The sequence below is a fragment of the Periplaneta americana genome, chromosome 1 (genome assembly GCF_040183065.1).
Source record: "Periplaneta americana isolate PAMFEO1 chromosome 1, P.americana_PAMFEO1_priV1, whole genome shotgun sequence".
Taxonomy (NCBI): Eukaryota; Metazoa; Arthropoda; class Insecta; order Blattodea; family Blattidae; genus Periplaneta; species Periplaneta americana.
In genome coordinates this window covers 149,230,038-149,258,017 of record NC_091117.1, presented here as the reverse complement: position 1 = coordinate 149,258,017, position 27,980 = coordinate 149,230,038, and the positions used below count along the sequence as shown (strand labels likewise).

Below are 27,980 nucleotides of genomic sequence, written 5' to 3'. Positions count from 1 at the left end.
AATGTGATGTTGTTTATAGGTCGAATGAGAGGAGCACTGTTCAAGTTGCAGACCTGCAGAACGTACCACAACAAGGGTCTTCAGATTTGTTCAATTGCAGTGACGTATCCAAGAAGGATGCCACTCACAAAGCTTGCTGTTCACACGTGTGTGGCAAGAACTGTGCCCAGAACAGAGAAGACAAAAAGCCAAACAAGAGAAAGCGGACTTCAGTGCAGGCAAATGGCACTCCTGAAAAGAAAAGTGGGGTTAAAACGCAGGAAGATTTTTCTGCGCATGATAACGTGGCTCCAAAGAAGAGAAGAGGCCCAAAAAAGAAGAACTTGGATGATTCAGCCATAAAAGAAGAAGAGATAAAGAAAGATGATATAATGAGTTTGCCACCAATAGATAGATTTGGTATGATGGATGATGATGATATGATTGAAGCCTTGCCAATGATTCAAGAGAAAGAACGTTTTGTTTGTAACGAATGTGGAAATGTTTTTGCTCAAAAGAGTGGTCTTTTGAAACATCTACGGACACATACTGGTGAAAAACCATTTTGTTGTTCGATGTGTGGAAAAACATTTCGTCAGAGCGGTAATCTTACTTTGCATATTAGGACACACACTGGCGAAAAACCATTTTCATGTACTGAATGTGGAGAAAGTTTTGGTCAGAGCAGTACTTTGACACGTCATATGAGAACTCACACAGGCGAAAAACCGTTTTGCTGTCAGGTCTGTGGTAAAAGTTTTGGTCTTCGTAATACTTTAACTTTACACGAGCGATCTCATATGGACGACAAACCATTTAACTGTACTGTCTGTGGAAAGAGGTTTCTGAGAAGTAGTAACCTAAATGAACATATGCGCACGCATACAGGGGAAAAACCATTTTCATGTACAGAATGTGGGAAGAGTTTTGTTCGACGGTGTGATCATAAGATTCACATGAGGATGCATTCTGGGGAGAAACAGTTTGCTTGCACAGAGTGCGGCAAGAGTTTTCTTCGAAGTACAGAACTCAAGATTCATATGAGGTTACATACTGGAGAAAAACCATACTCATGCCAAGATTGTGGTAAAAGATTTATTAGAAGTAATCAGTTGAAGAGACATAAGAAGACCCATATGGTTGTGAAACCATTTTAAATATCTGTTGAGGCCTATTTACACAGACTTAATGTGAAATGTAGTTGAAAACCATTTACAAAGACTTCACTTTGTATTACGGAAAAGTAATTTTGTAACACGCTATACTTTTTTTTTTTGAAAGATGGGACATGACAGTTAAGTGGCCGAACTTGGAACTACAGTGCTATGTTGCCAATATGGACTACCATGCTGCCAGCTGATGGAAGCCAGCAATTGAAGTTAATATGGGAGACGTTAAAACATTAATTGACAATCAACGCAAAGGTAAGAAAACAATACAAAAATCGATAGAGAATCAAAGATGAAACGTACCATTGCTAATGTGTGCACAATAAATGTCACCAATAGAGCTATTAAGCTCTCACCACGTGGAAATGGTAAGTTTGGCAACTAAACTGTTGTAATCATAGCAACAGGTCTGCTACACTATGTGACATTCAGTTGTTTTTCTGATCGCAACGCTCCTGTCAAGTCCCATCTTAAAAGAAAAAAAACAGGTATAGTAATAGTATTCTCTAATGCTCAATCTTTGGATAATTCCCTTTGCCTCTTGGTGTTCTGTATAATTATATTACCAAATATTAGACTCACCAAGCAGTAATATTTTTCACAGATAAGTCATATTAAACCACAAAAAATTATGCACGAAATGTAATGCAGTGCTTCATATTCATAACTGAATTCTCCTCTTTATAGATTAAACATAATGGGAAATGTGTAATTCCTAACAAATGTAGATGAAGGGCCATGCAGAATTTTGTTCTGCTGTTCTTGCTTTTTTATCTACTGTTAAAGGTCTGCCTGGTTGACGCAGTTGATATAGCACTGGCCTTTTATGCCCGAGGTTGTGGGTTCAATTCCGGGTCAGGTCAATGGCATTTAAGTGTGCTTAAATGCGACAGGCTCATGTCTGTAGATTTACTGACATGTAAAAGAACTCCTGCGGGACAAAATTCTGGCACATCGGCGACGCTGATATAACCTCGGCAGTTGCGAGCGTCGTTAAATAAAACATAACATTTAACATTTCTACTATTATAGTTTTGTTCTCCAAATTTTTTTCCATTTCAAGTAAACTATTATATTCACTCTTAATCTATTTACAATTCACATGCACATTAATAAATAAGGTGTCAAAGAGAATGTACTCCAGAAATAATTGGGAGTGATTCATGAGCATATACCGCATTTATAGAGCTTATTATTGCAATTATTTTTAATAAAAAGGTCGCATGAATCAGATTCTCAGTAATGCTGTATTATGGAAATATAAGAATCTGAAGAAGAGTGGTAATAATAATTGGAGGGGTGAAGGATAAAGAGATATGTTTCATAAAAAAAGAAGTGAAGTTTTAATAATGAATGAAGGTCATGTGCACAACTTCATATCCCTCTAAATACAAGGGTTGTTCAAAAAGTAATGTACCACATTTTTTTCTGAGAAGTTATGTAATGAAAATTGTTGCAGTTTGGTGACAATGTAAATGAATGTTTCTTCTTCATGTACTATTTTTCTGTAAAGTCTCCATCACGTTCTCTGACCTTATGCCGGTTTGGAATGAGTGCATGTATTCCTTGCCAATACCAGCTTTTGTTCTGTGTGCGTAGCCTCTTCCTCACTGCATCAGCTATGCTTTGTCACTTTCAAAATGAGTTCCACACTAAGCATCTTTAGGAGACTCAATCAGGTGGAAGTCTGACAGTGACAGATCTGTCCTTTAGGATGGGGCAGCATGGTCTAACTCATTTTAAGTGTTTCTGGGTTCACAAGCTTGTGTGAGGTGTACAATGTCATGCTGGAGCAACATTTCTGCTGGATTCTTGCGAGACTGAACTTGCTGGAAACGTTTCTTGAGCTTGTTCAGGATGTTGTTATATGCCTCTGAGTTAATGGTTGCTTCTCTTGGCATCATATCCACAAGAATGATTCCTTTACAATCCCATAAGATAGTAATCACGGCTTTTTTTGCAGGGGAGGCTGTCTTGAATTTCTTTTTTCTGGGCAATTGAGGATGATGCCATGCCATTGACTGCCTTTTTATCTTGGGCTCAAAATAATGCACCAAATTTCGTCACCTGTAACGATCCGGGACAAAAAGACCTTCCCTTCAGCTTCAGAGTGCTCTAACAATTCAGAAGAAATTACGGTGAAACCTCTCATTTACGGACATCATGGGACATAACAATCTCTCCACATCTGGGAGGTGTCCTTAATTGGGAGGGAGGCTCCCCAATCTAATAGTAAATTTATAATATGCATTATGTGTCCCTTCACGCTTTAAATGAAATGTATTACTGTAGTTTAATTCTAAATACAGTCTACTGTACTACAGTAAATTCTTTGCAACTTTGAACTACAGTAGATAAGACCGAAATAGGAAAATACAGTACTGCGCAAGGCAATTTTATTCTAGGTCTACAATTATGCAGTACTGTAATTTACAGTTTTCAACTTAACCTTTACACGTCTTTCAAAACAGAACAACTGTTGAAATGAAGAGAATAATCTTATTACCCCTCTCATGTGTCAAATACAATTTCATGATCGCAAAAACCTTGGACCCATCAGACAGGTTAAATTTTATGATTTTGTTTATCCATCTGCTTCCAGCTAACAAGGGGTAGCCGGTTGGGCTAGTGGTAGCTTACGAGACCCTTATTATCTTCTATCATGTTAAAGAATTTCTGTACTGTTCTCAAAACTTAATTTTTCATTTTTGTAACACATTATGTCTTGGAATCCAAATTCTCTCTGTAGTCAGGAGGTAAAGCAAGCTTTAGGACTGTGAAACAGCTGTCCGTTTTCGTATCTGAGAGTTTCCGTAATTGAGAGTTAAATTTATCATTATTTCTATATTATTTCAGTTGGGACATAAAAATCTGTCCATATATGAGGATTGTCCGTATCTTGGGGGTGTCCATAAGGAGAGGTTTCACTGTACTTTCCTCTACAGCTTGTGGTCTATGATGGGACTTCTTAGAACCAATTGTGAATACAGTTTTGAATATCCGAGAGCATCAATAATTGAAGTAACATTTTGAATGCTTACTGACAGCTGTAGGGCCATACTTATGTTGCTTGCATGAATAATGACATCTGCACAATTCATCATGTCTGGAGTGTTGGCTATGGCAGGGCATCCATCATGTGGCAGATCTCAGAGCTCGGTTTCTGCACTTTCTGACTCCTAAACTCTCTGAGGTCACCACCCAACAGTGCTCTTATCAACTGCACGACTACCACACTACTGTACACTGCACACAGACGTTTATGAATATTCACCACACTTTCACTTTCAAGAACCAAAAATTCAATTACTACTCACTGCTTGTAATGGGAGTCTGCAGCAGACGCCATTTTAACAGTTCACAACAAAAGAATAGTGTTTGGCAAATCTTGTTCGGTTTATGGTGCTAAACTAGCTTTGGAATAGACCTTATGCCAGTAATTTTGTTTTCAAAGTCATTTTATTCCATTATTGCGCCATAAATGCAGTATCATAATCTGTGAATATCCTCTATGGATTAAAAGAACAGTAAATGAAGTATCTTTATAATATCACCCAAGTTCAAACTCATACCCTTCAGCTACAAAGTCAGTTCCTTTTTAATCATTTTATTTTTCTTAATCAGAATGAACACAAGTAGCCAATCACATATCAGACTGTATATGAAGATATTAATATTGTTGTTAGTCTTATGATTTTATGTTTCAGAAGTCTGGTAATATAATCTATGAATCTCCAATACAAATTTTATTTTTAAAGATAGAAAAAAAAAACTATTTCAGAATATTTGTACTAGATAGCATAATTTATTTTTAAATTGTTACATTATTTTGTAAATGGACCTTTTTATTTTATTCTGATGTAGTATTAAGTTTGTGTAAATGGGCTTTTACAGTGTGCTGTCAATTCAAGCTAAGAACCACGAGAGATTATTGTAATTACCATTTTAAATATTCTGGTTTAGTACACATGTCAATTGATTATAAAAAAGAAAGCCATATATAGGTTTTATTATACAATAAACTTGTTTTAGAAGCAGATTACTTACCAGGTTGCAGTCAAAATGTTTGCAAAGAGCAATTGAAGTAATGAAAAATGTATGTTTATGAGGTGTGCATTTGAAAACCGAGAAATTCCAGTCATAACTCTTTAAAAACTGAAGAAGCTGTTGGTAAAACTTCACAGTTTGGAAATAATTTCAAGATTCAGACTTGTTGATTTCTATTCATATATGGAACAAAACCTTCTTGAATTCATAATGAGCACAAGTATATATTAAGGTGCATAGGCCTATCTGAAAATTGACTGAAACTGGAATCTTCTGATTTTGAAACTACATGCCTGAATATAAATTAAAGCATGCATATGTAAGGTGTGACATATATGTATTACATACATGTACATGTGCATGATACAAAACACTCTCTTACTCTCACTCACAAAATATGTGTGTATATACATAAAAATAATAATAATAATGGAATTTGCAGAAGCAGTTTATTGTAAATAACTGCTTTTCCTCAGGATAGCTGGTGTTAGGATTTTAACTCCATTCTATGTTTAGTCCTTTGATGGGGATGTTCTAGAGATTTTCATTTTAGGATATTTGTTCCTAGTGTAGAAATTGTTGGGTGATCCTCAGTGCCTCCATATATGATTATGACCATCTTCGAGTACTGAGTTGGAAGAGTTGAGAATTATATTTCTGTTGTGAAGATGCTTACGATATAAGGCAAAATTCATTATCTATAATGATAGCATGCTATTCAAGGATGAAATCTACCAAGAGTTAAATTTTAATTTGCGATACAGATGATCAGTAATTTTTATTCTGGAGCTGTCTCATTCACAGACAAGGGAACTGTGTGCTGTAAACATACTTACTTACGGCTTTTAAGGAACCCAGAGGTTCATTGCCACCCTCACATAAGCCCGCCATCAGTCCCTATCCTGAGCAAGATTAATCCAGTCTCTATAATCATATCCCATCTCTCTCAAATCCATTTTAATATTATCCTCCCATCTACGTCTCGGCCTTCCCAAAGGTTTTTTCCCTCCAGTCTCCCAACTATATGCATTTCTTGATTTGCCCATATGTGCTACGTGCCCTGCCCATCTCAAATATCTGGATTTAATATTCCTAATTATGTCAGGTGAAGAATACAATGCAGCAGTTCTGCGTTGTGTAACTCTCTTCATTCTCCTGTAACTTCATCCCTCTTAGCCCCAAATATTTTCCTAATAACCTTATTCTCAGGCACCCTTAACCTCTGTTCCTCTTTCAAAGTGAGAGTCCAAATTTTATACAACCATACAGGACAACCCGTAATATAATTGTTTTATAAATTCTGACTTTCCGATTTTTTGACAGCAAACTAGATGACAAAAGCTTCTCAACCGAATAATAACAGGCATTTGCCATATTTCCATATTTATTGTGCATTTAATTTCCTCCTGAGTGTCATTTATATTTGTTACTGTTGCTTCAAGAAATTTGAATTTTTCCACCTCTTCCTCAAAATCAAAACGTTTGTCAAGGTAGACTCTAGCACACTGCAAGGAATCAGTTACCTCTAATTTGAATATTTTAATTCAGTCGTCATTTAGGTACTGATTTTGGGATGACTGGAGATGCCATTGATCCATAAAACTGCTCTTCCTTTCTTTCCTGCACAGAGATTCTGAAGGATCTCATAATGTTAAAGAAGTCAGTAATAAACGCCTCATTAGATTGAAATTTAGAATTTACTGAGAAATGTCCAGCAATGTTCATTATAAACCTGAGATATGCCAATGATAACATGTCCTCAAAAAATTTCCCAATCACCTTGTGCAGGTATGATTTTATTGGTTCAAAGTTTTTTACAGTTCTCTCTACAACTGGCATAACTACTGAGTTGTTACATGTTTCAATATTTCCTGTCACTTAGTGTTCATTGAAGCAAAAAAACACTTCTATTTCTATTACTGGTACTCTTTTTTATATTTTTCTGATGAGTGAATTTCTTTCAAGAGTTTGGGATTACTTAACAACAGATTATGACATTGTTTACAACTAAGATCCTAAAAATGAGTCTTGACAGAAATAATTACTTGTATCATTTCTATTATAAGACGATTTTTCTAATCAGTCCATAGAAAATTGAGAAAGTTCGTTCAACAGTAGTATTTGTGCCCGGTATAGTCAATGCAAAGCTCACTAACAGCTTCACATTTTTACAATACATTACATCACTTTTTGTCAACATCTTTGTTAATGTTGTTCTATTTCTCGAGTTTGCTGATTACAATATTGTTAACATGTACAATTTCATCAACTAGCTTATCTTCACCTATCTGACTTGATGAACCTGAATCTACTGCTTTAAGAACATCTAGACTTTTCGCAACTTCATTCCAAGATGCCATATTTTGTAATTTAATCAAATGAAATGACTTCAAAGGCTGATAAGGGGAAACCCACTTCTCTAAATAATGTACAAAAGTGTTATGAAAGAAATGTGTAATCTCCTCAAATTTTTGTTGGATGAAAAGACTTTCGTACTCTAACCGTGCTAAAATTGAAGAAACAGCTGAATTTTGAAACTTTACACATTTCCTGTTGATAATTTTTTCTTTTAGTAAACATAATTCTTCTGTTACCTGAGTTACTGAAATATTAGCCCTTTTCAACTTTTGAATTGAATATGAGAATGTTTTTAGTTGACTCTAAATGGAGTGAAGTCAAAGAAGAGACTGTTGTTGTTTAGTCAACTGCCCGAAGACAGGTCTGAATCTCACAAGTGATACCAACAAAGCACTACTTATGAGGCAACTAGGCCAGGAGATATTGGGGTAGAGTGACCAGTTCCTTTCCCCCTCCATTGCATACATCACATAGCTACATATTACACTAATCATACTTCAGATGCATACAAACATTGCTCTTCCTCTGACACATATCATCAAGTGAGATGTACTGACTGATAATAATAGCCAGAACCTCAGTTAGAGGCAGGTTCTCAAAATTTGTTTCAGCAATGTGGGACACATGAAATATGATTTGAGTACATCATACATTTCAATTGTCTTAGTAACTGCTGGTAGTAATAACAACCATCTAGTTTCAGCACTGCCTAGAATCTGCTTTTATTCAGTAAGAACAAAATAAAATAATTTCAATTCCTCCAGAAGTATTTTATTTACTACAGTTTCTACATCAATAGAAAGAACATCTGCACTTGTATGTACATAATTGTGCACCACATGAACAACACAGCCATTCCCTTGGATATTCATTTCCAGCACACAGTCCAATTTAGAAAAAAAAAACATTTTTGTTCTTGCCTTCTTATAACCATCAAAGTTTGTGCTTCAGTTATTTGCACAAAACGCAACAACCTTGTCATTTAAATGATGTTTCTTCAAGATGTCCAACACATAATTTGCCTGTAGATTTGCTGTTTCTTCACTTAAATTTTGAAAACAGTGTACCTTGTGCTGAATATCTACATAAGAAATGGAATGTAGGCAATAATCTAATCAGAAATGGCACTGATTTCAAACTCATGTGATCTGATGCATCAACCATCACAGATACATACATTCAAGTTCTGATTGTATTTCGTGCATTGCATAGGGCGGTAAAACATTCATTAATATCAACTCTCACTTCATCCTGAAGCATGTGAATTTCTTATCGAATAGTCGATTATTTCAGATGTGCAGTCCCTTGAACAAAAAGAATGGTTATGGTTCGATTTTTCATTCCTCTTTGTTAACAGAATTGCAAATTCTATCTCTTAATGACTTATGGGTGATTTTTTTTACTAACATGACTAATGAAGATAGTTACTGAAAAAATATTTTGACTTAAGTTATGTCAAATGTGGTTTTGTTCTTAATCAGGTTTCTTTAATGTTCGTACAAATGCATAAAAATTTGTCTTTGTATTTCTTGTATAAGCTTCTGCTGCAATATGCTGGCCAAGCATAAATGTCAAAAAGTTTGACTGATAAGTGTTTTTTAGGTAATTTTTTGAACATTAACTAATTTACATAGGATTTTTTAACTTACCCTTCAACAGCATGGCTACGTGGATGAAAAAAGCCCCAAATTCTTCATGTATCGACTGCTTATTATAATAAAGGTGTTTCTTTCCAAAATTTATTTTGCAGATGTTTAACATTGAAGTTTTATTATACAATACAGGCATAAGTATTGCAACTATCCCTGGACTAAATCAGACAACAATGTATTATCTCTAGGTGAGTTTCAGATTTGCATTTGAGACGATATTTTCCATTGAAATAATGTTGCAAAAAAGTTTTGTTTGGAGGTAGAACTTTTTTGTTATTCTTAGCACAAAAGTCATCACAAACCAGGTTCTATCTCCATAGCCAAATTGTTTTCAAGGTTATTAGGAAGTATATAAAATAAAGTAATAATAAAATGCAGAGGTGTTACAAACTTGTTTAATCAGTGATATTAATATATGTGTTAATTGAATTAGATACCAAAAAAATGGAAGTATAAATTACAACTGTAGAAAATTGAACTTAAACCTAATTCCACTTTAAATTAAATTTGTTTATAGCATTAGCTTATAATGAGATGATATTGTATTTATTTTACTGTATATCCTTAATGGTAACCGTCTGAATAAGGCAGCAAACACGTTTTTGTTTTTAACAAAAATCACTTCATAATGTGTTTGTAAAATGCTGTATCACTAGGCACATATTTCAACATGCAATGTCTTTTTTTATTCTCTGATGTTATGATATTTACATGCATAATGGATAATGTTTTGGAATTTACCTCAGAGTCTGACATCATTCACTTACGCCTTCTTTCAAGGCTTTGCCTCATTAGATTGACAATAGAGAAGTCTTCACTGATGTTGGATTTAAATTCGACAAGAGATGTTTTGTCTGCTTGAACAGTGATGTTTTTCAGCTTATTGAAAATAAGTGTAATGCTTTCCATGCATAGTTCATAATATGTCTCATCTCCTTAATGGCTACAGTATTTTCTCTGGGCACATGTAATGTTTAAATTACCACCACTAACAGCGATTTTAACAATACAAATAGACAACATTATTTAAGCGCAAATGGCTGATATTGTTTTGGGTAGCGAAAATGCCATGTCCTCTATGAACTAAGTTGCATGAAAAGCAACAGTTTGCAAATTCAAGGAGTCTATATTTTGTATTTCAGTTATCTTCGTATTATGTTGACCTCTTTTTCCTAAAGATTTAAAGTTTCTCAGAAGACTTACAGGACTGAAATTTCAATGTACCTCAAACCTTTTTCAGTCCTCAGCTGTGGAGTAACAGTTAGCATGCCTGACCATGAAATGAGTGGGCCCAGGTTCAAATCCTGATTGAGACAAGTTACCTGGTTGAGGTTTTTTTTTTCTGGTGTTTTCCCCCCAACAATGAATAGCAAATGCTGGATAACTTTTGGCTCCAAACTCTGGACTCATTTTGCTAGCATTAAAACCTTCATCTCATTCAGATGCTAGATAACCATAGTATTTAATAAAGCATTGTAAAATACCGATTAAAGAAAAGCTCATTCAATTCTACTATGAATATTTAACTGTACTTTTTACTTCCTGAATTGAGCTGTGTTCAGGTTCGCAAAATTGTTGCTCTATTTCTTCCAAAGGGATTGCATCGCTCCTATTTTTAATATCTTGTAAAAACTTTTTAAAGCTAATGTCATGAGAGAATTTCGGTTTTGAGAGACATAAGCATCATACGACAGAATTAGTTTCTTTAAGTGCAGTGGCGGTTTGTAGATCTGAAACACGTGAAGAACTGCTAGAAATGGGCTTACAATTAGACACCCATTAATTTTTTTAAACACAGATTGAGTCACATCTATTTCTTGTATATTAATCGATCCTTCTCCCCCTTAAGGTTACAAATTTATTGGTGATATTCTCGGGAAAAGGCTGTTTTCTGACAAGCTACAGTAACAGTTTTTTCCTTATGTAAATATTAGATAAGAAAAAAAGTCTTTCCTGTGAAATTGTATTCTTTGTATATTATGTTTTTAACCGTTCAATTTCATCTCATTGCATCACTCTTATTTTTACAAACATGTGAACATTTTTTTACAGCTAATGTCATGAGTAGACCTCGGATTTTTAGGCAAATGCTGGCTGCCAGCAATTGATATGTTTCTGATTAACATTTTAACTACCAACCGTTTTGAATCCTTCAATGATACATAGCTTAAATTTCATTTCTAATTTTCTTCTCTGTGCATATGGTTTAGTGCTCATATCCTGTATTGTATTAGTTGCATTGCATAGCAGTGTGAAGAGAAACAATGCCGAAAGACAAGTGTTCGAAAGCCTGGCTAGTAGATTATAACGATCTTATTTACGATGGGAAAGTAATTTTTTTTTCGCTTATGTAACAAAAGGTAAGAATTGGACATTTTTTTTTTTTGTTATGGAAGGGAAGCCAGTAACTAATTTATTAGTTTTCAGTGGTGTTCTCAGATTATTTAAGGCTAACACCTGGCCATAAATTAGCCTAAGACTATTTTTAAGAAACATAAAATTGTAGACCTTTTCTTCTTTGGCATTATAAAAATATATTATTATTATTATTATTATTATTATTATTATTATTATTATTATTATTATTATTATTATTATTATTATTATTATTGAAGGAGATTAGACTATACAGTTATTCGAAATCAATTTGAAAGAAAATTAAATCAATTAAAGCTATACATTCCGAATCATACTTACTAAACCCATCCATTCTTTCAGATTTCACACGAGAGAAAATCTCACATTAAGCACCATGTAGATGGCGCAGGACATGCAGGAAAAGCTAAACAAAAGAATTTCCCGAAACAAACTCTGCTGACTCAAACTTCTGCGAGTTCGGCAACAACTAGTGATTTCAATTCAGGTCTTTGCAGGGCATTGATAGTAGCCAATATTCCATAGAACACACTGCAAAATCAAGTCTTGTGTAAATTTTTGGAAAAGTGCTGTCAAAAAATCATTCCGAGTCCACACTCAGGAAGACAAATTTGGATATCGAGTATCAGAAAACACTTGCTGCAATTAGGGAGGACATAGGAGATTCCTGAATGTGGGTAGGTGTCGACGAGACAACATTATAGTCATACACATAAAACTGTAAAAATATTTACTTTCATGCATAACTAATCGTTTTGTGGCCCATTTTAGATACCAAAAATAAAAATGTTTTCTTGCCTAAAAATAAAGAATAGTGCCTAATCATACCGTTTTGTAACCTATTTTAGGTGCCTAAATTGTCAATTTTTCATGTGTAAAATTCCAAGGTCTAGTCATGAGAGAGTTTCGGTTTCAATAAGTTTTGTGGAACATAAGCATCAGACTACAGAATTAGTTTCTTTAAATGCAGAGACAGCACATGGATCTGAAAATAGTTGAAATGCTACTAGAAAAAAATGGGCTTACAATTAGATATCCATTTATTTTTTTTATATACTGATTGAGACTTACCTATTTCTTGTATATGAAATGGATCCTTCTGTCTTTAAGGCCACAAATTTGTCTGTGATGTACTCGAAAAAAGGCTGCATGGTGGAAAAAAAATTAGGAATTCCAGTAGCTTATTTACTTACTTACTGGCTTTTAAGGAACCTGGAGGTTCATTGCTGCCCTCACAGAAGCCCGCCATTGGTCCCTATCCTGAGCAAGTTTAATCCAGTCTCTATCATCGTATCCCACCTCCCTCAAATCCATTAATATATTATTCTCCCATCTACGTCCCGGCCTCCCCAAAGGTCTTTTTCCTTTATGCCTCCCAACTATCACTCTTTATGCATTTCTGGATTCGCCCATATGTGCTACATGCCCTGCCCATCTCAAACGTCTGGATTTAATGTTCCTAATTATGTCAGGTGAAGAATACAATGCATGCAGTTCTGTGTTGTGTAACTTCCTCCATTCTCCTGTAACTTCATCCCTCTTAGCCCCAAATATTTTCCTAAGCACCTTATTCTCAAACACCCTTAACCTATGTTCCTCTCTCAAAGTGAGAGTCCAAGTTTCACAACCATACAGAACAACCGGTAATATAACTGGTTTATAAATTCTAACTTTCAGATTTTTTGACAACAGGCTGGATGATAAAAGCTTCTCAACCGAATAATAACAGGCATTTCCCATATTTATTCTGTGTTTAATTTCCTCCTGAGTATCATTTATATTTGTTACTGTTGCTCCCAGGTATTTGAATTTTTCCACCTTTTCAAAAGATAAATTTCCAATTTTTATATTTCCATTTCGTACAATATTCTGGTCACGAGACATAATCATATACTTTGTCTTTTCGGGATTTACTTCCAAACCTATCTCTTTACTTGTTTCAAGTAAAATTCCCGTGTTTTCACTAATCGTTTGTGAATTTTCTCCTAACATATTCACGTCATCCGCATAGACAAGAAGCTGATGTAACCCGTTCAATTCCAAACCCTCTCTGTTATCCTGGACTTTATTAATGGCATACTCTAGAGCAAAGATAAAAAGTAAAGGTGATAGTGCATCTCCTTGCTTCAGCCCACAGTGAATTGGAAATGCATCTGACAGAAACTGACCTATGTGGACTCTGCTGTACATTTCACTGAGACACATTTTAATTAATCGAACTAGTTTCTTGGGAATACCAAATTCAATAAGAATATAATATAAAACTTCTCTCTTAACCGAGTCATATGCAGGAATTCCAGTAGCAGATGTAAAAAAGAAATGCGACAATTTAGATTTTTTAAAACTCTGTTATAACACAAGATTTAGATAGTGTGCCAAGCAGTGTATAGACCCAGAAACAAAAATTTTATCTGTGGTCCGTTCAAGTGTCTAGACTCTTAGGCATCGTCTTTAAATTCAACTGCACTTGGAGATATTCTTTTTGTAGAGTTATCACGGCAATAATGTGATTCCACACGAGGATTCTCTTCAATATTATGTCTTGTTTTAAGAATGGAACGAGCTATTAAACTTCATTATCTTATGCTTAAAACTTATGTTGCTGAGATATTACCATGTTTTTATTCTACTTATGTGAACAGCTGTTTTCACAAGTTGCACTTAGCAAACATAAACACAGATCTCGCCTTATGGACGAAAACTTTATAATACAGTTGAGAATTGCCGTGTCTAACATTCTGCCAGACTTCGTTTCTTTTTTAGTTTTTCTGTAATATTATTATTAATGAATAACTAGTAAACAACTGATAATAGTTGCCCTTATCTAAAGATTAAAAGTTTAAAATTGATTTATAACCTAATAATTTTATCCTTCTAGAGAAGAGATCTTAAAAAATATTCATACACATACACGTACTAACATTTACTGAACAATAATAATAATAATAATAATAATAAATGTTAACGCCTGTGTATTCAGCATGACATTTGTTGCAATGCCCTTTGATGTTGCTTCTTAATATTCCTAATTTAATCACTGAGGAAAGCAGAACAAAAAATTCTTCTTCGAATTCATTACGAAACCTTCTCTTTCTGCTTGTAGAGCGATATGGTACTGTCACTGCTTGTCTTCAGTACGTGAATGGGACAGACAGCAATGTACAGAAAACTCTCTTTATCCATTTGAGTGTATGTGATTACACAATGTAATCATGATACCTGTTTTGGTCACCATTGGTGTAGAGCGTTTTTGGTTTATTCAGAAAGAACTCTTTACACACCCTAATTAATTGAGACTAAACTTCAAAAGGGTAGAAGTAGAAAAAACAAATTCGACTATTACCTTCACTTTCCTTTCTAGACACAGGTTTTTATATCATAAACTTGTTATAAAAATTTCCTTTCTTATCTTTCAACTTCCAAAAATCATTATGTATTAGTTTTCTATCGTCTGCAGAAATGAAAGAGACATGCTCGAATTTGCCTGCTACCTTGTGTCACAAAATAAAATGCCCTTTTTGACACATCTGTTGTAAACAAATATTTATAGTATATGTTTTAGCAATTATAAGGATATAAATGCATTCTTACCTTAAAAGTTCCTAGTGCATAAACTTCTACAGTGTATTACATATTTATACAATATTGGAAATTGAATTTTAATTTGTTTTCTGTAAGGTTGTAAGTACAGACATACTCTCCAGAGACAGTGACCTGGTTTGTGACAATAGGAATGAGTCACCCATTTTCCCGTATGCTGTGGTATTATAAACCAATGCTGACAATTTTGAAACATTAATTGCCAACACTTCTTACTGTTTAATTTCCTTGCCAACATTTTTTTTTCACAGGTACTAAGTGCTTATATTTATTACTGGTACATTTCCTAATAACAGTAATTGTAAATTTGTTATAAAACCCTTGTTACTAAAAATTCCAAATGGTGTAAGTTCTAACTGCATACCAGTACTCGCAATAAGAAGTAGGGCAGATACTTAATAAAAGCCATTTGTATGAAACTATCAGTAAACCACAATAGTGGTAAGTTAGTCTGCTTCTAAACGTGTGTATGTTAAACAGTTTTTATATGGACAATGTAAAAAGCTACTTTAATGCTTTAAGGGCAATAGAGTTAAGAGATGTAGATAATAATCTGTTTAACTCACTTTGTAAGTATTTGTAGTAAACTTTTGGATTAATAGATAGTGGTGGCCAGTAAGATCTACCTATAAATCTCTAATTTGACATGACTTTATTCTTGAGCTTTGCTTCTTGATATTACGTGAAGATAGAAATAGGCTTCTTTGCACTTTTATACGAGAAAAATTCACATAAGCTTACTTACTTCGTAGGAAAGATTAATCAGGGAAATAAATAACTAAAAGGATTTATCTTTTGACATTATTGTATATTACAAAAGTGATTTGTGTTACTTATTTCTGTTTATAAATACCTGATGACTTACATTTATATTATCCAGGTCAATTAAGTTTCTACTTTATACCATGGCACAGTGACATGTTGATATGTTGGGTTTCTTCTATTGATTCCAGACATGGTTAACTATGGTCTCCCTGAACTCGGGAGGTTGTCAGTATGAAGTATTACATTTCTAAGACTAAAGCATTTGTGAGGTATCCTGGTGATAAGATGATGCCTAATAGAGTTTAATTTTGACGTAAACGAGTAATGGACGGTACTTTTGTCAGGAGCCCTCTTATTCTGGGGCACTTATTATTATATACTGTAAAACTATGACGTGAAATCGCCAATTTTGTTTCCTTCCTAAAGAAAATCATTGTAAGGTTTTCGTCACCCTTAAAATTCAGTCATTACTCAATCCCAGAAGTCTCATAAAAATAGATACTGAAGTTGAATTGATTTCCCTTTATTTGAAGTAGGCCTAGCTTCTTTCAGATTTTTTCTGGAGTCATGATATGATTTATTACTTTCTTGCTATCATCATTTTTTTTTCACAATGACTCAAAATCTGTTTCAATCAGATATACATTTTAAATTGCAGTCCATCTTTTTTATTCATATTCTAAATTTTTGTAACTGGTGAGTATACATTGTGACTCTTACAGTTATACACGTAGTTCCTGCACATGATTCCTGGCAAGTAATAGCATAAGAGCTGTGACTGTAACATGTACTCAAATGAAGAAAAAACAGCCTCAACCCTACAATGTGCAGCTACAAATTGTAGTGAAACATGGTTGTTGGCTGCAGCTCTCTCGCCGGTTAAATCGTGTGTTAACAGTACCGGTAGGTAACTGATGGTTTATTGCAAGTGTGTATTATCACAGTCTAGTAAATACAGTCACGAAGCGCAATACGTAGTAAATATGCATCCATAGATAGTTGCTAACCACTAGGATTGCTACTATCGCCTCATTACAGATAATGCGAAATAGTACCTGCACAGTCTATTGTTCCTAGTACCCTCAAAACTCAAGCTTCGTGACTGTATATACTATGGTATTATTTTGATATCTTAGCAGAATCTGCCTTCACACATCAAGCAGTCTTTGGCTTTCATCAGTTTATGTTCGCTTTTCGTAACACATAATGTGTATTTTTGTTGTGATTAATGGCTTTTCGTATAACTGCTGAACAGCATATTTTCATGTGTTGAAAGGTCTTGAAGTACAAATCTGTAGGAAGAGTTAAAAGAGTGTTTCATGAACATTTTCCAAAAGTGTGAGTTCTAACGCATTCCAAGATTCATAAACTAGTGAAGAAATTCAAAACAACAGATTCGTGAATGTATCTCTTAAAAAAATCCTTAAGAAAACTTGTACAGTAAGCCAACATATCTTATTCCCCTGCTCAGAGAGCAATTAAAAAATACATCTTGATTACACAACTTTTAACACTGTATCACTTCGGAATATGTATGATAAGACTTTCTTGTGTTAAATTCTAACGTACCTTGTTTACATGTTTCGACCTTTTATGGGTCATCCTCAGAACCGGTCGTTGTTGGTCTTGGCGCCATCAGAGACATAAACACAGACATGGAAATACTACACATCCAACCAAAAAGCCAGAAACTAAACACACTAGAACAATATGAAATATACAGACACGAAAACACACCCCAACGAAATTCTCAACACACAACTCAATTTCAGAACACACACACTCTTTGACTCTACATTATACCACACGAACACACCCTCACAGGAAACAAAACAAGAGGCGCCAAGACCAACAACGACCAGTTCAAAGGATGACCCGTAAAAGGTCGAAACTTGTAAACAAGGTACGTTAGAATTTAACACAAGAAAGTCTTATCATACATATTCCAATTAAAAAAGTTAAAATTTAGATCTTACAGAGTGACTGAAATGCAATGTCTAAGTCCTAGAGATTCCCACTGCCAGAATAGCTTATTTCAATTGGTTACTATTTCAGTTGGTTTCTTCAGTCAGTAAACAGGAACATCACCTCATACTATAATGTTTGTTTCCACGCTAATGGAGTACATTTCGAGCACTGGCTTTGATGTAGTAAGTCATGTTAATTTTTTAAGAATTCCATATTGATAATAGCTGTTCTTTTGTTCCATAAATGCGTATTGTATAGTTGGGGTTTTTTTTCTCCATACAAATGCATGATATAGTCTTGGCTCTTATGTTATTGCTTACTGGGAGTTAGCATGCGGGAACTATGTGAACACCCATAACTATTGCACTGTATAACTTGTTAGGTTGTTTTTCATGAGTTTCTGTTAATTATTTTTCCTGTCTGCAATCTTCACTATGTTCAAGATGTCTAATTCTTGTCAGATCCTGGCACAGCTCTCATCTCTTAAAATTTATTTAATCCTCAACTGGTACATTACAAAAATATCACACAATTCGTACATGGAGTCTCTGAGACCACTGTATCTTAATAATAAAAAATAAACATTCACTTTTTCAGCAGTATGATTTTTTCTCAACTATTACGTTGTAATAGGAGTGTCATTAATAAAACTTAATTTGATGAAAATGTTAAAAAATATTCTGTAAAATTTACGTTTATTGTTTTAAACACGTAACTTTTTTGGGTGGGATAAACAAAATCATTCATTTTCAGAGCAGATTCTGCATACTTTTTTTTAACACTATAAAGAAATTGGATGCTGACATTGTAGCAAGGCTATTTTGTTTTCCTTTTCAGTTTTGGGGGCAAAGAGCACACGTTTTCCTTTTTCCAAAAACCTCTTCTTTAACTCATGTGTCAATTGACTTTCATGTGGAAGCCTCAAAATTCTTGTTATGTTTAGTCTGAATTCTTGTGGTAAGTGTGTGGAAATCTTCCTCTCATATGAGGCTCAATTAAAGACATGGCTATTCTATTCATGAAATCTAGGAAGACAATATCAGAAAGTCATGATAGCTCCTGAATAGTACATAAGCATTTACAGCAATTATATCAAGGATAAGGAAAAAGTTTGCCATTGACAGTCTTCTTGTATACCAACTTGAACTATAATTTGTATATTTTTTTTTATCAAAACTATCTTCTCCGCATTTTGTGCAATTGTAGTATTTTATTTAGGGTGTCCCAACAAGAACGTTGGATTTAATAATGTGAATAAATGCAACAAATACAGATAACAGAGCAGACAGCAGTGCCGTCAACCCAACACTAAGAAGACATTGTTGCAATATTGCATACTAGTCATACCGTACACTGCGCTGTTACAAATAAATATTATTGACTTAAATCTGTTATATTTTCGAATACAGCTTCGTTATTACTTAGTGAATAAAGCTTATAATAAGTTGTAAGTCATTTTCTCCTGAATTATTTTCAGAATTGTGTTTAAATCTATGATGTAACTGTTATTATCATGTAATACTCTCTGAAGTAGTTCAATTCTACTTTTAAGCTTGGTATTATAAACCTAACAGACAATTGCCCAGCGTCTGAAACAAAATATATTTGTAAGGTCTGTGAGCTGTACAAAAGGCCTGCGATTAAATAAGCCCACCTTTGAACTTCAAATATTGGTATAAAATTGCCTTTGTGTATTTCTTTTACACCAAACAAAGCTATTTCGAATAAGATATTATACTATCTTATATTATTTAAAATGTGTGTTGATAATGGATGTACATATATAAGCAAATTTTTGATTGGTTGTGGGGCTCTTGAATCTTTGGAAGAACAACTTTTCCAATGTGTATGGAATAAAGCTTGTCAGAAACATTTTTTAAAGAAATTTCGTTATATAATGTTCTCCTAAAAAAATCAGTAATAAGCAAGATATTTCGATTTGTTACTTTAGGTCCCCTTATAACCCCCCTTTTAAAGAAAGTATTTTGAATCCCAAGAACTTAATGTGTCATCAATACTGGACTATATCTCCAGATATCAGTTAAACTGGAAGGAACACGTATCAAGAATGGTGTCATCCAGGATCCCTAAGGCAATAATGAGGTATCATCAAATTGGGAAACGGTCACTTGGTCGACCTATGAAAAGATGGCAAGAAAATCGCTTTTTCAGGCCGTAACAGTTATTTTGGGACTAGTACTTGACAGGATGATGATGATGATGATGATGATGATGATGATTATGATGATTTTGAATCCCACATAGCCTAAAATCTATATATCAGTTTTCATAAGAATGAGCTCAGCCATTATTGCGTGAAAAGGTAACTCACATGTAGATAGACACAAACAAAAATTTAACATTTTTGAAAAATGGAAAATTACCAGAAAAATTTTGGTTACAGTTTTATTATTAGTATAGATTAAATCCGGCATTCTTGTTGGGGCACCCTTTATAATTTCAGACTTTTCCAGTTCGAAGGTTTCTTTCAATTGCATGATGTATAGAGGAAACTAGAGTGACTACCGGTACCTTAAATTTCTTCGTGACATATAATAGAAGAGTTATGTCCCCATGAAATCCATACTGGAATGAATTTACTTCCCTTGACTTATAGGGAAGAAAACTTGGAGGAATCTCGCATTTATTTTATTATTTTTTTTTTTTTTAGGGTTCCAAAGTAAGTGATATCTTGTGTTTACAGTTGCTCTACTATTTCTACTAATCTAAATCAACTATCTGCTGTAACATTTCTATGTGATTTTTCGGTTGGTCTTACCAGTCTGATTTATAGACTGAGAAGAAACATTGAGCTTCTTTTCGTCGGAAAGGCCTATTCCAATAAAACCTCTGCCTGAATAAATATAGACATTATAGAGATAGTTAGTCCTGACGTCAGCAAAACACATGTCATATTTTGCGAGCTTTTTGGTCATGTACATTTAGTTCACTACATTCTCTAAATGCCACCAACATTTCATCTATACAAATATAATGGCCAAGTGAATATATCTTCACATGTGTATAAACATATCAAATATTACTGAAATAGCTGAAATGGTATGAGTTTGTTTTCTCTGTTCTCTGGTGCCCACATCATCAAAATGTAGATATGTAAGAAGAAAGGAAAATCTTTTCATGGGCATTGTGCAACGAAATAAATCTTTTCTAGTACTGTCCATTGCAACTTAATTTTGAACATTCTCGCCATCCTATTTAAAAGTTTGAGTGAAAATAAGTAAAACTCAAAAATCCTTTCATCTGTCCACACCTGTGGAGTAACAGCGCATCTAGCTGCGAAACCAGGTGGCCCAGGTTCGATTCCTGGTTGGGGCAAGTTACCTGGTTGAGGTTTTTTTCGGGGTTTTTCCTCGACCCAATATGAGCAAATGCTGGGTAACTTTCGGTGCTGGACCCTGGACTCATTTCACAGGCATTATCACCTTCATCTCATTCAGACGCTAAATAACTTAAGATGTTGATAAAGCATCGTAAAATAACCTACTAAAATAAAATAAATCCTTTCATCTCAATAGCAATGATTGTGTGTATGAATGATAACTGATCTTTATATCTTTCCTGCACTGTTTGTATTTTTACATTTGTTCAAATTACTCTGATATCACTCATTTCATTCGAGAATAATAAATCCCATACCTATATCTTATGGTTTTGTTTATTACCAAGGTAGCCAGGAAATTGCACAATAATATTATGACTCGGGTTCGAACATTTCTTAGTTTTTCTCCCACACAAAACTGCCCTTTTCGAGGAATGAAGGGCTATATGTTTGCTTCTAAATTTATTGCTCAGCATTATCACAATTTTCGACTTCTGAATCTGAACTAGAATCACTTTCAATTATGAATGTGAGATCTACTGTTTCGTCATCACTGTCAGTAATGTTACATTCCCTAATTCCTCCAAGGTATGATTTACAAATTAGGCGATTCTAGAATCGTCTGCTTTCATGGAAGATAGGCCCACTGTTGCTTATATTTTCAATAAATAGTAGATTGATTGGACTGACAGATGGGCGAATTGAATGAATTGATGAATCAATGAACATATTAATAAACATAAGAGGAAATCATCTAGGAATACTCTGATTTGTGTATATAAGAGTACAAAAGTAAATTAATTTTAATTATATCAATATAGATAATATGAATGTAACAATATATGCGAAAAAACAGTGATGACTTATCCAACAAATTAGAAACATAAATGGTATGCAGACTGCTTCTGCAATTATAAATGCAGTAACTCAATACTGTAAGCACGTACAACACACCTGTTTCTTACACAGACTGCTGACTCACTGATAAGAAGATAGATGGGCATGCATATCTGTAACTTCATATAGCAGGAATAGCCTATATGTCACTTAATTTGTAATCGGAGGGTCTATGAGACAACAATGTACCAGTTGAGGGTTAATAATATTTTTTATTCTCTAAATTGAAAATCTGATACAGTCAAACCTTGATACAACAATTTTCTGAGATATAAAAAATTTTCATTTTTATATCAGGGTTATTGTACTTATTGTTGTATTGAGGAATTTTGCTCAATGTATCTCCTGAAGGAGAGTATGGTATAAATAAGTATGAAAACAACATTACATAGTAATCAGTCACCATTTGGTTACCCTACTTGAAGTAGGCCTAGAAATTCATTTAACATTCAGGCATGTTTAAAAAAAAAAAAAAAAAAGTAATTGTATTATGTCCATTGGTTTTGGGGTTCTCAGCAATAAACGTGTTTCTTATTGCTTCGAGCACAATCAGATATTCCGGTGGTGTACTAGAGACATTAAGTTTTTAAATGATTATGTTCAGGATTAATTTTACCATTTGCGACATTGTCCTCTATTTCCTTGCATTCCTTTATGAATGTTGTATTAACTGCGCAAACCCACTTCAGTCTGCTTCAATCCCCTGTCTAAATCACTAAATGCAGCTGCTTATTTGTTTTCGTGTTACACCTGCCATGATTAACAAGTAACACTCAAATGTGAAAAGTGCCAGTGACATGAACCATAAAGGCAAATCCTGTTAAGGGTCACATGCCATTGAAGCAAGTAGAGTTCTATTGTAACACATGCTTCTTGCACAGAATGCCAAGATTGGTCAACATAAATATGAAAGAGGATAAACGAAATAATGGGAGAACATCTTTAAGAAGGTGATATCAAATAAAGAATTAAATACTGAACGTGAAAACCAAGTGAATTAAAATTATTATTATATTTTTATCGTTCCATTGTGGTTTCTCCAAAATTTGACCGTCATTGTAATGATGGATAAAACATATTTAAAATATAGGAAATATGCTGGGAGCAATAAAATTTATCGTTGCAACAGAATTGATCGTTATATCGGTTTTCATTGTATGGAAGTTCGATTGTAGTAACAATAATTATTTAATACCTAGGAAAAAATAGTGTGAATATTTAAAAGACTGAATTTAATTTGTACTTTCTTTTGCTCTTACTTATGTATTTAATATTATTTTGGTTTGACTGTAGGTAGGTAGTTATATTTTGTTGAATTTTTTTTATGTTAGTCTTCAAATAATGGGTCATTACGACTATCTTACATACTTGATATACATTCAGTTCCATGGGTCAGACATGACTTTTTCATCATGACTGCATTATGAAATATGTCGATGTGTACTAGATTATTCTGTAGTGAAAAAAAAAAAAAAAAAAAAGAAAAAAGTAATTTAAGAACGGCAGATTTTATGAGTATGTGCTGAACTGATTAAACATGAAAGCAGCTATGTAGCATGAGGTATGAATTGGAAGTGTGGATGATGGAAATTTCTTCTTTAAAACTTTTTAATTTGTTGAATTCACTGAGTCTTGTTATAACACAAATATTGTAGTCCTTAATATATAAGTTAACAAATATAAACAACTCTCTTTAATTTCATGTCAATTACAAACGTGTTTGGTAGGCTGGATTTAAAAACTTCATGTGTAGTAATATTGTAAATATCATCACAAAATGAAAAAAGGCTAGATGCGAGAAAGATATTTGTATGAATATTGGGAAGTTTAGGTGTACTGTGAGCTGAATAGCCAGATTGTCGGCTTTGCATACCAGGGACTTGGAGTTCAAGTCCAAGTGTGATTTGTGAGGAACAAAGATGTGTGTTTTCACTTTCCATCATTTTTCAATTATCATAAGTTGAAGCGAAGTATAAATCCAGGAAAATGATAGTGCACATATCAGAGAATGGAAACCATACAGTGAACCCTGTCTAAAGCGGCCACTAGTCATTTTTCGAAAAAATGGCCATTACTACAGGTGACTGCGAACATAAGGTTATGAAATTTTTAATAGAATCAGATCTTATTTTATCACATGATTAGATGTATTGAAAGTAAAGTCTGAATTTACTTATTAATTAACAGCATACCTTCTTTAATTAATTCTATACTATTGTAAATAATAATAATAATAATAATAATAATAATAATAATTAATAATAATAATAATAAATTCTTTCCTCCAAACTTAAAACCACCCTTTTCTTATCACCCATTACTGTACATATAGGCTACACTGTATCACAGATTCACTACTGCATACAACTGAACTCCCTAACTAAACTGGAGAGAATGTTTTTCTTTAACAGTGGAATTGTTCACGTAAAACTGCTCCAAATTTCAGTACGGTATATCATTTCCGAAGAAGCATTTTTGAATCAGCTTGCATACTGTCAGTTTGGTCAATCATGCCTCCCCATTCATTGTCGCAAGTACAGTAATAATTACAATTCTGTTTGCTAGCAGCCTTAAGGAGTAGATGAGAAAGGTGCATTTATTGCACCCTCAGAAAAGAAAAAGTACGATGTATTGTACGAATTCGATGGGTCAGGCCAGCTTGGTGATGCTTGTCTAAGAGATAAGTACAAGGGTGTATTGTAGTAGGGTTCAGATCAGTTCATACCTACTGTCTAATATAGATGAATCCATGAAATGTGCCTGGCTGCTGACTGCAGTGCAAGGTGGCCTCTTAAATGAGGGGTTATTTACGTGGAAAAAATAAATTGGTTCTAGAGAAAAATGACCGTTTATTGAGGTGGCTATTTCGCCAGGTTTCACTGTACTTAATATGTAGAAGTTTCTCTAATTGAACTCGACAGTTTATCAGATGAAAGTGCTGAATGAACAGATTGTAGAGAAGCTTCAATGTGGCAACCTGGCTCTCGACAGAGCTGCTTGCAAGCTTTGCTTATGCAGACAGCTTGCTGTTGGTGCTACATTGTGCATTATCAGTAATTCAACACGACACAAACTATTATATCCCTTTTGACGCGACTTAGTTCATGGAGGTCGCAGCTTTTTAGTCACCCACAAAACACGAGCCATTCGCTGTTAAGCAGTGTTGTCTAGTTGTAATGTTGAGACTCAGTTGCTGTTAAGTTAAATATGACATGCGCCCAGAGAAAATATTATAGCCACGAAGAAGATGAGATGCATGAACTAAGTTGCGTGAAAAGCATTATAATGCATAATATTACTAAATAAGAGCAGATAAAACATTTACTCACCCAAATTAAGAAAGAAGATATTTAAAGAAAACAAATATCAAGAGTCCTTCAATAACTGTCTATTAAAAATTACAAAATATTACATAGGTTGCAGGAACATATTCTGACTAGCGCTTTCGCTATAATAATAGCATCCTCAGGTCAGACTTTTGCGATGTTATGCTTTTCATATAAAGACATGGATAGACTAGTAACGTCGAAAAATGTTAAAGTACATGACGTAAAAATATAAAAATATGAAAAATACAATGATAAGAGAAATAAAAAGACTTATGAACAGTCTGAAATATATATATATATATATATATATGGTAGAAAAACCTTCATGAGGTCTCAAAAAATACATAAAAATATTTGACATGTGTGCAGGTGATAGATCACAATTTGGTAAAAAATGCAGCTTAAAATAGCGACACAGACAATAAAAAGAATAAATTAAAATATTGCTTTGGATCAGTCACCACGACGTAGCAGCACATTGTAAAATCTGCAAAAATCAATAATAAGTATTTAGTAAGGGATCAGTGTAGGACCAGAAAAAGAAGTGAATTGACGATAAAATACTTACAAGGTCTTTGGTCTTGGCGTAATAAAAGAAAGTGATGTTGTCTGTTCTGTGGCGTGGTGGTGACTGGTGCAATGACACAGTATGAGAGACACGTCATGACGTAAGTGGAGGGGGGTACGTGCCGCAGTGAGAAGAGTTTCTATTGGCTAATTTAAATAAAGGATTACCGGAACTAGGTAATTGTTCATTAATTAGTGGAACTGTATTATTAAGCGATTTAGCTATGTAAAATTCTTCAGCAACTAAATTAAAAGCTCCATTACTGATGGGTTTTAAAATCTGTAAAGCGTCGGACATATTTTGAAGCTCGTGGCCGTTCTCAATCAAATGGGTTGCGAATTTAGATTTATTACGATTGTGACGAAAATCTGCTTTATGTTCAGAATATCTAGTCCTAAAATTCCTTTTGGTTTGGCCAATATACTTTTTTGGGCAATTCTTACAATGCAGCATGTACACTCCACCACTGGCATATTTATCAAAGTTACAAATATTGTTTGAAATAACATTATTAAGTTTATTACCTGTTCTGAAAGAGACCTTTACATTTTCTTTTTTGAAAAAATTATGCAACTTGTATGATACATTATTATAAAAAGACATTGTGTTCCAATACTTAGATTTTTTAGTATCAGTAAAGGGCGTGAGCGTAATATCTGAATTCTTGTGTAAATGAGACTTTCTTTTAGAAAGAAGTTTATCTATCAATTTTCTGTTGAATCCATTTTCTATTGCAAGTCCTACTATATATTTATATTCTTTTAAATAATTTTTCTTGGAAAGAGGGACATATAGCAATCTATCAATTAAGAAAACAAAAGTACTATGCTTATGAGACTGGGGATGGCTGGATTGACAGTGAATAGTATGGGTAGTGTTTGTGGGTTTTCTAAAAATATCATAATCAAAACTTTTATGTTTTCTGATAATTTTCAAGTCTAAGAAATTTATAGATTTGTTACATTCAACCTCTATGGTGAATTTTAAGTTAGGATGTAAACTATTGAAAGATTGCAAGATACCTTCATGGGTGTCAGCATGACTCTCAAAAACTAACAAGGTGTCGTCAACATATCTATTGTAAGAAATGATGTTGTGTTTAGCAGCAAGTTTTTCGATATGTCTGTCTTCCAAGCTCTGTAGAAATACGTCGGCTAAAAAACCGGAAAGAGAGTCACCCATTGCTACACCTCGAGTTTGTAAGAAATATTTATTGTCGAAACGGAAGTAATTTTGTTTAGTGCAAACAGAAAGCAACTGCATTAGTTGATTGATGATTTTTTCTTCGGTGTTAAGTTTACGTAATTTCTCTGAAATTATCTTTAAAGTTTCATCAAGTGGGATATTCGTATATAAATTTTCGATGTCCAAAGAGACAAGTTTAGTGGATTTATTAATACTTAAACTTTGCAATCTTTCAATAAGTTGTTGGGAATTATTCAATGAATACCTATTATCCATCTTAAGTATTTCTTTCAAATATTTCAACAAAAATTTATTAATTTTGTGGTTAGGTGAATTTACGCTATTGACAACCGGACGCATAGATAAATCCTTTTTATGGGTTTTTGGTAAAGCTTTGAGGGTTGGTAGACTAGGATTTTTAGCAATATATTTGTGTGCATCTCTCTCATTTATGATATCCGGAGCAGATTTTATGGCTGATTTTATAGATTTCTGGAGTTTTTCAATGGGGTTAGAATTAATTTCTTCGATATTATTTTTAGCGATGAATTCATATGTTTTATTAACGTAATCAGGTTTTTCCATGATCACAACGGCATTACCCTTATCAGCTTTAGTGTGGACCAAATTATTATGTTTGAGTTTCTTATTAAGTGCAGTAATTTTCTGATGGATTAATTTGGCTTCTTTAAATTGTCGTTTTGTGTTACGATCATTTTGGAAATTCTGAATAATCTTAGAGGTATG

The 27,980-nt window shown here is 33.8% G+C and overlaps 1 protein-coding gene across 1 annotated transcript in view; it reads left to right on the top strand.

Annotated features, from left to right (window-relative positions):
* The window catches only part of LOC138701944 (zinc finger protein 37 homolog), a 49,222-nt gene extending 21,242 nt beyond the window's left edge, over positions 1-27,980 (top strand). Inside the window, exon 4 of the mRNA XM_069829322.1 lies at positions 20-27,980. Coding sequence (XP_069685423.1) covers positions 20-1,136 — 1,117 coding nt within the window. The 3' untranslated portion in view covers positions 1,137-27,980. The remainder of the gene's footprint in view (positions 1-19) is intronic.